Genomic DNA, 10,565 nt, shown 5'->3' on the forward strand with positions numbered 1-10,565 from the left:
CCCCCCCCCCACCCCCTTTGGGGAGGAAGTTCACTACTGAAGCAGATGGGCACCTGAAGGAGAGACAGTCAGTGTCAGGTGCTGGAGAGTCAGATGGTCATCTCCATGGAATCCCCAAGAAGACAGAGACCAGGGTCCTCACTGTGGAGAGGGTGCACCCTCTTCTCCCCACCAGACAACTGCTCTCTGGCAGCTCCTGACAAGGTAAGTCCAAGTAACCAGTTGTTCCCATGCCAGGCCCATGGAATAGCAGCCTGCAACTACTCTGGAGGAGCTCCAGCTTCTGAAAACTCTGAAAAGAAAGTCCTGGCCACTGATGTCTTTGGCACTGTCAAATGCCAAATATCAGAAAGCCATCGGATTTTACAGGTGGAAGAGACATAAAAGAGCAATTACTGCTCTGCTTTGCGGTGGCACCCTAAAGGCCCACAAAGTCTCTCTCCATCTGACTTGCTGCTGAAACCTCCCCTGTCTGTTGTCTCCTCCAGCAGAATGGGAGCGCCTTCAGAGCAGGGACTGTCCTTTCTGTCTTCCCAGCACTTTGCACGTACACAGTGTTTAATGGAGGTTCTTTCTTCTTTCCTTTCAGTCATTCAACTCTTGGACATCTCTAATTGTTGGTGAGTCTTTTTTAGATCAAGCCTCAATAGGCCTCTCTGGTAAACCTCTATTTCTCAAAATCCATCCCCAAATGGCAAAGTATAATGGGCTCCTCACCTTCCTGCCTATGTACCAGGTACCAAAGGCCTACTAGAGCGTTGTCCCATTCCCCCTCACTCAGAGGGGCTGGGCAAACGTCTACCAATACCACTCTTCTCTCCTGGACCTAAAAATGTTTCTCTCCATTCTCTGACCAGGAGCTCCTGCTGGAATACAAGCAGCCAGTGGAGTGGCTTCTCTCCATACAATACCCAAGAACTGGGCTACTACAACCACAAAGGAAGAATCATCTCCACATAGTGAGGAGAGAATAACAGCTGCCCTGGGGTCAGGGGACTCATCTTCTGTAAAGGGAGACCTCGGGGAGAGGTGATTCAGATGGCGCTGAAGGCCCTGCAATGCTGACTGAGCCCTGAGTCTGAGAAATAAAAGCAGACAGTGTGCTCTCTTCCCAACAACACAACTTCCCCTCTTAGCCCCACTACAAAGTGTCCTCTCTGTGGGCACTCGCTTGATGGCACAGTCTTTCCATCAACTGACCCAGCACTGGCAAGCATTAAGGCTGTCTTTAGACACAAAGGAGCTGAGAAGAGTGAACTCTCCCAGGGCTCCCTCACACTTGTCACCAGCTTGGCAATCTCACAGGTGTTGATGCTATCTCCCTCTGCCTCTCTGGGATCCCTGTCCATGTTTTCCCAAAGATGCTATACATGTTTTCTCTCCAGCTATGCCCTGGTCATTTGCTGCCCCTCCTTGATGCTGATGGCTAGCCTCCCACCTCTTTCCAAGCATATATAAGCTCATTCATGAAATGGGTTAAATGGAAAGGATTATTGCTCCCTGCCCACCTGGCCTTCTTTGCTCATAAAATGACCCACAGAGAAAAGGAGTGACAGCACTAAGTGGAACTTAGACATGTGGAGTAAACAAACCCAGGCCAGTGTCTCCTAGTATTCAGGTCACTAACCTTTAACCCAATCCGTCAGCCCCTTCCTGTGCCCATGAACTTTGTCCAGCTCCCCTCAGAGACCAATCAGAATTGTCTTCGCTGACAGGGACTGAAGGGTTGAAGCTGAGAGAGGGCGGAACCAGGACCTGTATGCTACTGTCAGTCCACGTCCTCTTAGTCTAGGCATGGTGGCCTCTGCTTATTCCTTTAGTAGTTTCACCCTGTTGTTAAGCTTCCCCTTGGTTATAGCCAAAGTCATTACAATATGTGAGTTGCCACTGTTTTAGAAAGGGAATTGCAATTTTCTGGTACAATACTGTGCTTGAACATTGGAAGAGAATTCAGAAAAGGACTAGTTCAGAGATTTCCAAAGACTTGACTTGGAAGGGGAAAAAAGACCAGGTTAGTTCAAGCATAAAGGATTCTGAGAGACAGAAAATGATCCATGAGTCTCAGGGTCCAGTGAGGATGCTGAGCTGGGAAGGAGGGGGCTTACTTTCCTTAATGATTGCATAGAAACGCTACAGATGTCCATCCAAGCAGAGAAAAGGAACCTAGAGTTTAGAAAAACAAGTAACTCACCCTGCTTAAGAGGAAAGAACTCCAAGCACAGATATCCCAGGAAGCATCTTAGACAGAGCTTAGGGGAGGGAGCGGATGGCTGAGCAGATGCAGACCAAGGAGGTGGGAAGGTGAATGGAGAACATACAGTTTTGGTACACAGGCTAGATGTGACTCAGATCATAACTAAGAGGTACCACAGGCCTGAGTGACAGGGGGAGACAAGGATCAGAAGAATTCAAAGGAAGACAAAGAATTCAAGGCTGAAAAGCTGCCACAGTCTACAAAAACTGAGGATGGAGGAAGAGATCTGTCTATAGCAAAAGTGGGGCTAAGCTGCTCCCTCTTTCCCTGGCATGAGTAACTGAATTAGGGGGAAAGTTTTAACAAAATAAATAACAATAGAATATAACATAGATAATGTTAATTTGTGACTTTTCAAGTCACTTTGTGGTCACAGGGTTTCTATTTGGATTTAACACCACTGATCTAAAGGATCTAATGGGCTATTAGAATTAATGGGATAAAACCAAGTCAAAGTGATAGAGGTACCATTGGCTAATATCAGCAGTTTTCCCACAGGAATGTTATAGGTTCCTCCAGTGCAGAGGAAGGGAAGCTCTGACACTCAAGGGAGTTTAAAACAAAACCAAGGCCCTGGGGGACTCCTTTAGAGGGAATGGCTGTTGGCCCAACACCTCATCTGATTGCTACTATAGTGAATCCCAAAAGGTTGCATGACTTAAAAAAATGAATCTAGAAGAAGAGCATCTGGATCTTCTGGTTTTTAGCAAATTCAGGCCATTAAGGGCCAAAACAAGCCACCACTGGGAACCAGAGAAGCCCTTGACCTACCTGTACAATAAGAGAAAAAGTTGGCTATTTTCATTAAATCCCATGCCTTGATTTTAACGAGGTACAAACATCAATCAAAACCCATTTCTTATCATAAAATGAAGGAATACAACACAGCTATTGCAAAATAAAGCAACCAGTTTCCATGATCCTCACTAAGTGCTTCTAGATATAAAGATGCTGGGCTTTCAGAGCCATCCTGTCTGCTCTCCCAGAGAGGCCAGTGCCCAGCAGATGATGGCACAGGCCCCTTCCCCAGGTTAGAGGTTTGCTGTCATGCTTGGGAGGTGATCATGTCAATGGAGAGTGAATGTCCTTCCTGGGAAAGAAGCCAGTCTTTGACAATAAGGACACCAGGAGCTTCACCATCCTGCCCTGATTGCCAGATGAGGCAAAAAAGGCATCCCAAAAGCCTCATCAGGAGGCCTGAGAAATCACTCTTCATGAGGAAGGGGAAGAAGTAAGAAGCTGTAGGGAGCCCCTCAGCAGGATGGCAATGAGCTAATTTAATTACACCAAATCTCCTCAGCCCAGATAGATGCCTTCCCTGGCTGCCAGGCTTGTATATAACAATTTATTGCCATCATCTCAACTTCTCTTGGACCAATGCTAGTTTGCCCTATGATAGCTGCTTCAGGCTACATAAGGGAGACAGGAGCCATACAAAGGCTAGGAAAAGGTGAGCTGAGTCTCGAATGCTAGGGGAAGGCTCATATGCCAGAAGAGTCTACAGCAGTGATGGGCAAACTCTTTAAAGTGGGGGCCAAAGGAAAGGAAATGCTCATCTGCCAGCCTGTTTCTAAGGCAACTCTTTCGAAGTTTCATTGTATTGTATCCTACTTATTGTATTCGTCAAATTAGGAATAATGTCTAGCAGCAGGATAGAACATTCAGGGGGCCCCATCTGGCCTGAAGGCCACAGTTTGCCCATCTCTGAACTAGAGATATCTGTTAGGAGCTTCCAATTCAGACTCATTTCTCCACGTTAGGAGTGATGATGCCTCAGTTAGGAAGACTTGTGAGGACATAACTTTTTGGGTCACTGGGCAGAGAAAAGCAAACACCATCCTTAAGAATCTACCACATTTAGGTTAAGCAAAAGTAAGAATGGCCCAAATCACAAGACATTTTTATCCTGAGGTCTGCTGAGAAAGATTACAGCGTGGAAAGACTCAGTTTACTAAGAAGCCTCCACAATCACAGGAAATGCTGCTCCAGAAATGTTGGGTGCTTTTCAGGCATTAGTGGGTCCTGCAGTGGAGATAAAGGAGTTTTCTTCCTCTCCCTCTTTGGGGCTAAGTAGAGGTGAGGGCATCTTGGTAAGAGGCAGCAGGGTCTGGTGGAAAGTGCTGGTGAACAAAAATCTGACACTTAGTGGGAGTCACCTGGGGCAAGTCCCTTTACCTCTTGAAGTCCATCACAGCATCTATAAAACGGGGAGAATGCCAACCTCACAGGGCTGTTGGAGCAAAAGCACTTCATAAATCTCAATGCACTATATAAATCTCACTCTCTTTAATCCTACGATTAGTTCTATCAGCCTCTACCCAAATTTGATGGCAATGCTTCATCCAAGCACGCAGGTGGCCCTGGTTAGGAGAACAGAGCCCATAACTGGCAGACCCTGAGCAAAGCTGCTTGTGAGCAGATCAGTCACATCAATTCTCGAAGAATCATAGAAATGGATGGGCTAAGTCAGAGGACTGCAATTTTTGTCAGGGGAGGAAGCAACCACATCAACAAAGAAATGGAACCTCCAATTATTCAAATAACATGTCTCACTCTTTGCTCTTGCAGTCATCATTAAGGGGAAGAACCTTTGGGGAGAAGGGTCCCATCATTTCTGCCACCCGCACCCCCCCCCCACACACACACACACTGATGGGCCAGCAATTCAGACTAGTTGGGAGTAGGCAAGACACCCTGAGGGAGAGAGAGGAGGCATCAGGTGATGTTCAGGTCAAACTACCTTCATCATTGCTTGCCTATGGCCCCAGATTCTTTGGAGCGCCAGCTCTGCTTCTAGCTCAGTCCTTACAGTCATCGCCAAGGGGAGCAACCCTTGTGGAAAAGAGGCCTGCTATCTCCACTCACCATGACTGTCCACACCCACTGTAATAGGTATAGTTTAAAAGCAGATTTGTTTGTAAGCATGTTAGGAAAAGCCTTTGCTGGAGGTCATGGACATTCTGAATAGAATGCAGGGGGTAGGAAGAGAGAGCTGAGTAAACTGCTGTGCTATGAGGGGTTCAGAGCAGAAGTGCAATCTGCAGTCTCCTTTTGACCTGGGATCTTGGAGAGTGGTGAAGGTTGAAAAGGCAGAAGACCTCAATCCTGCAAGTCATCTCTGTGTAGGGAAGTGGCCTGTGATCTGGTGGACAGTTTTATAGACATCTCTCCCTACCTGGTTACTTTGGATCATCGGCTGTGGAGGAGTTGGTTCCTGGCATCCTGATAACATCTCTGGAACAGTTGTGAGACTCCAAATTCAAGCCCTCTTCCTCAGGTCCTTAGCCAAGCTGTCAAAACCTGGCAGAAGCCAGGTTGGCTAAGGATCTTACCCCTTTTGACTCCAGTCCTGGGTAGTTAGTAATAGCTTCACCTAACCCCCTTTCCAATCTCCTCATATTATAATTAAACTGTTTCCCTGTGTGGTTTTAAGTACTTTAAAGTCCTCATTGTGTGTATGTAATAATCTGAAGCTATTCCAGGCTGGATGAGGCTGGGTGACAGTTAGTCAGGCTTAACTGCCATTTCTGTCAACGGTCATTCCCTTTATAGTTCAACCTGGCTTGTAAAGTCTTACCCATTGTTCCTTCCTGTCTCCTATCCACCCCACTGAGCCCACATTTTATATTTAAGTTAACACTCCTGGTTTTCCCCATAATACAACCAAGTGCTACTAAGGGACAGAGAAGCTCAAGAACCTTGGGACCAGTAGAGTCTCCAGCCTACCTACTTATCAAATGGTTCTGTATCAGAAACAGATGCGGTTTTATTAATAGAAATGACACTAAAGAAGCTACTTTGCCCTGCACCCTCAGGACCACTAGGCCTGTCCATCGGACCTAGAGCTTGAAAAGGAGCTCTTCGAAAGCCAAGATTATCTCCCTTCTTTCATGGCATCCTGAAGGCTTGGCCCATGGTAAAGGTTTCTTTTCATCTGCTGATTTCTTCACTATCCTCTATCACACCACCAGTCAGCCTTCTCCTGAATAAGGCTGTTGGGATGGATTAGAGCTTGGACAATTATGGCAGACAGCCTCTCACTTTGGAACAGGCCAAGTTGCAGGATCTCAGTATTGGAAGGGACCTTGCATTCCATCTAGTCCAGTCTGTATTTGAGAAAGAAATTCCTTGACAACATAGCCACTGAGTGGTCATCCAGTCTCTCTCCTAGGTCATCACACCCCACTTCGGGCAGTTTTAATTGTGAGTTTTTCCAAATGTCCAAGCTAAATATGCTTCCCTACAGCTTCTCCACAGTGCTGCTCATTCTGTTCTCAGGGGCCAAGCAGTCCTTCAAAGGCCTGCAACCAGCAATCAGCTGTTCCCTAAGTCTTCTCTCCTTCAGGCTCAACATTCCATTTCTTTCCATTACCTCTCATAAGGCATGAACTTGAGGCCCTACACTGCTCAGGGTGCCTTCTTCTGGATGCTCCTCATTGGGAATGAAGACAAAAGGAGCAGGGAGGAGCCTGGGGAGCCTACAAGAGAGACTTCTCCTACTCTTGCAGCCTGGTGCCCTCTCTGCATCTTGTGATAAGTGCCTGGAGCAATGAGAGGCTAAGAGAATCAGGGCTCTCTGTATCTAAGGCAGAAGCTGTCCTCAAGTTGTCTTCCTGGCTCTCTATTCAGTCTATCAAAGATACTTCTTAATAAGGACAGACACTGATTGAGGACTTGAAAGCCTGTAAGGCACCTGGCATAAATGGTCTCTTTTGAGGTTCTCTACGGTATCACACAACGACCTCCCACTGAGCACTCCAGCCCTCAAAGTCCCTGCCAAGGGTAAGACTTCACCCTTACTCCTAGTAATAACAGTTAGTGTTTAGCCAGTGCATTAAGGTTTATAAAGAGCTTCATACAGATTGTCCTTTGATCCTCACAACTCTGAGAGGCAGCATTATATTTACAGAGCAGGAAACTGAGGCAAACAGCAGCTGAGTGACTTGCCCAGGGTCACAGAGCAGTTAAAAATGTTTAGAGGTAAGATCTGAACTCAAGTCTTTTTCACTAAATGCCGCCTTCAATCCACCAAACTGCCTAGCTGCCACTATTGTCAACTTATTAGATAAGATCTCCAATTCTGGTTCTCCAAGAACATTTTGAAATCTGACAACACAATTATTTCTCTCAGATTTGTGCCCCTTATGAATCTGATGCCTGTGAGTCCTGGGTCTTTGTCCAAGCAAATGACAACAAAGTACAATAACACAGGGGAAAGGGGGGGCATTATGGAGCTCAGCCTTCTGTTTAGCCAATACCATATTCTTTTGCTATCGTTGCTTGGACCAGGCTCAAATTCACCAAGCTACACTTTCATCTGGCTTATGCACTTCTCCCTTGTCCCCAAGAAGAGCACAAGAGATTGCTAAAATCAAGGTAAACTCTACATTTAGGATTTCCTTTACCTACCTGTCTAGAAATCACATCAAAAAAAGTCGAGGAGAGAAATGCGTCTGGGAGGACGCATGCTCCACACTCCCTTTAAACAATGTGCTCTAAAGCCTTTTGTCTTTGTGTTGGTCACTTCTGGAAGGCATAGCCTATGCAGATGACATTCCTGCTGCCTTTCCAAGATGGTCCCTAACCATCTTTAGCAGCACTCTCTAAGATGGAGCTGGAATCAAAGCCCAAGTTGCAGGTCTATATAGTCTCTTCCCTTTTTTGAAAACGGGGAGATTTGCCCTTCTTGATCTCTATGCCATCCGTTCTCCTCCTCTACAGCTCAGCAGTAACACCTGTCCCTCTTTTCAATAACCAAGGACACGGCTGACTTGAACTCATAAAGGATGGTTATATAATATCTTCCTAGTTCCCAGCTAACCATGGATATCAACCCCCCAGCAGGCATTTTTCTTCTGTTCTTTCTAAGATAAAGAGCTTTCTCCTTGGCAAAGAAAATAGGTAAATTGAGAGCTAATGGTTTCGTCTTCTTTACTGCAGGTGATCCTGATTCCATCTACTCCGAGCTCTCCCCCAGCATTCTCTCTCTCCCTTGCATGTCTTCAGCTCTCCTTACCAGTTAGCTCCTTATGAACTTCAGGACTCTAGCGCCTAACCCTACATTTAAAAAAATTAAGTTTGTTGGTGAATTCATATTGGTCTCCTTAGACAAGCTGCCCTTTGTCTCCCCATCACATTAAAATAGGGACAACACTGGCATTTCCTTCCCAGGGTAGTTGTGATAATCAAATGAGAGAAGAATTATAAATGGTCTCGTGCCTGGCCCATAATAGGTGCTTTAGAAATGGGAGCTGCTCTTCTTGCTTTAATTATCTGCCTCTTCAGATCCTAAATGTCAGCTCAGGATAGAATCTTTACTCCACTGTGTCTGCCTATGTCCTGGCCCTCACTCCTTTGTCTCCTACCAACTTCTGGGTCCCTCCACATCATGTCCTAGACATTTGCTAAACTCAGGAGGGCTCACCTTAACTTTTCTGTAGGCAAGTATGTCCGTGAAACTCATTCAACAGGCATTCACAGCTCTGTACCACAGCTGGACCTGATCCATGCCTTCAAGAAGCCTACAGCCCAGTAGGCAGCAGACAAGTACAAGCAGAGAATACTGTAGAAGAAACCCTCTACAAAATGTTTTTCTTCTTGAGATCTCAACTGTAAAATGTGAACTTTCTAAGTTCTCTTTCCAGAGCTGACCCCCTCAGGACCCAGGGGGTGGGCATGCCCAGGTTGACAGGCCTCAAAAGCCAAGTTCATACGGACACCAAAGAGAGGAAGACATGTCTGCCCTGAGGGAATGGAAAGAGGGAGGAGAACAGCAGCTGTCCACACCACTCATCTTCCATCAGGACCATAACTCACCAACAGATAGTCTTTGTTTCATGTTCTATAATCTATCACTTTGTATAGCTTAAATCTTTAAAAACTGCTTTATAATGAGCAAACTATTTCCCTGGCTGCTTGGCATGCCTCAGAAACACTGCCTTCTTTTCAAGTAAAACAGGAGAGAGGAAAAGGATTGGCCTAATTCCACCCAGTACCCATCTCGCTGTCCTTGGTCTTAGAGACCCCCCTGCCCTAGGCGTGTCAGTCTGAACAACAGATGCCACCAGCTCTCGTGGGACTAAAATAAACTTCCTCCTGGCCCCAAAGAACCAGCTCACCCCCCACGCACCCTTGCGGGGCCTAAGGAAGTTGCTCTAAACCACTGTAATGAAATGGCAGGACTCACCCTCATGGAGGTCTCTCCACCATGTGGCTGCTGCAGTCTGAAGACCTGAGCCACCATGTGCTCTGTGGAAGGGTGCAGCAGGATCCTGCGGGAAGCCAGTCCGACCATCACGTACCGCCCCATGGGGGACAAGCTCACAGAAATGGCATTGGGGCCTGAGGATGCAACACAGCAATAAGTTGTGGGGCCGTCCCCTGACACTGGCTCCCTTCATCGTATGAGGCCTACAAATGTCTCAGCTCCCCCTCACCCCCAATCCTGAGAGGACGCCCACCACTGAGGTCACTGTGGAGCTGGACACAGAGGGGCCCAGGGAAGTTCAACATGAGGAAATCTGGTGCGTATAGGAGCCATAGGACCTGGGTTCAAATTCCGGTTCTATTACTGTGGGACTTCATTTAGACAGTCCTAATGGTACAGCAGCTAAGAGTGCTGGCCTGGAGTCAGAAACACTTGGGCCTGAATCCCACCAAGCTAAAATGGGGATAACAATGCCTGTGCTTCTTACCTCACAGGGCTCAAAGGAGATAATGTATGTAAAGTACTATATAAATACCGGATGATTCTAATTCTAACAACTGAGTGGGCTGCCTTGTTAGGCAGTGAGTTCCCTATCACTGGAAGTATCCAAGAAAATAATGGGTTCTATCTAGGGCATTAGGACACAGGATAAAAGGATGGACAAGAGGCCCTCCGAAACCCCTCCCAAGTCATTGTTGCCATTCTCCTTGGCTACACTATGAAGATGCTGAGGATCAAGCTGCTACTGGTTCAGGGTGTCCTCTCCTTACCAAATCGCTTGGTGTACAACATCTCGCCCAGATTGTGGGGTGCCAAGGAGTACACCGCCAGGATGCCCTCATCAGGAAAACCTCGCTGGCTGCTGGGGATGAAGGCTGCCAGGAGCTGGCCATCTGCCGACACGTCACAGCTGGCATCGTTGTAGACCTTACAGTTCTGCACCAAAACATTCACAGAGGCTACGAGAGAGAGAGAGAGAGAGAGAGAGAGAGAGAGAGAGAGAGAGAGAGAGAGAGAGAGACAGAGACAGAGAGAGACAGAGACAGAGACAGAGACAGAGACAGACAGAGAGAGACAGACAGACAGACAGACAGAGAGAGAGAG

The 10,565-nt window shown here is 46.9% G+C and overlaps 1 protein-coding gene across 1 annotated transcript in view; it reads right to left on the reverse strand.

The window, feature by feature from the left end:
• AMBRA1 (autophagy and beclin 1 regulator 1) overlaps positions 1 to 10,565 on the reverse strand; it is a 190,131-nt gene that overhangs the window by 28,736 nt on the left and 150,830 nt on the right. Inside the window, exons 13-14 of the mRNA XM_044681373.1 lie at positions 10,232 to 10,420; positions 9,441 to 9,595 (exon numbers count right to left, since the gene is read on the reverse strand). Coding sequence (XP_044537308.1) covers positions 9,441 to 9,595; positions 10,232 to 10,420 — 344 coding nt within the window. The remainder of the gene's footprint in view (positions 1 to 9,440; positions 9,596 to 10,231; positions 10,421 to 10,565) is intronic.

Source organism: Gracilinanus agilis, chromosome 6 (genome assembly GCF_016433145.1).
Source record: "Gracilinanus agilis isolate LMUSP501 chromosome 6, AgileGrace, whole genome shotgun sequence".
Taxonomy (NCBI): Eukaryota; Metazoa; Chordata; class Mammalia; order Didelphimorphia; family Didelphidae; genus Gracilinanus; species Gracilinanus agilis.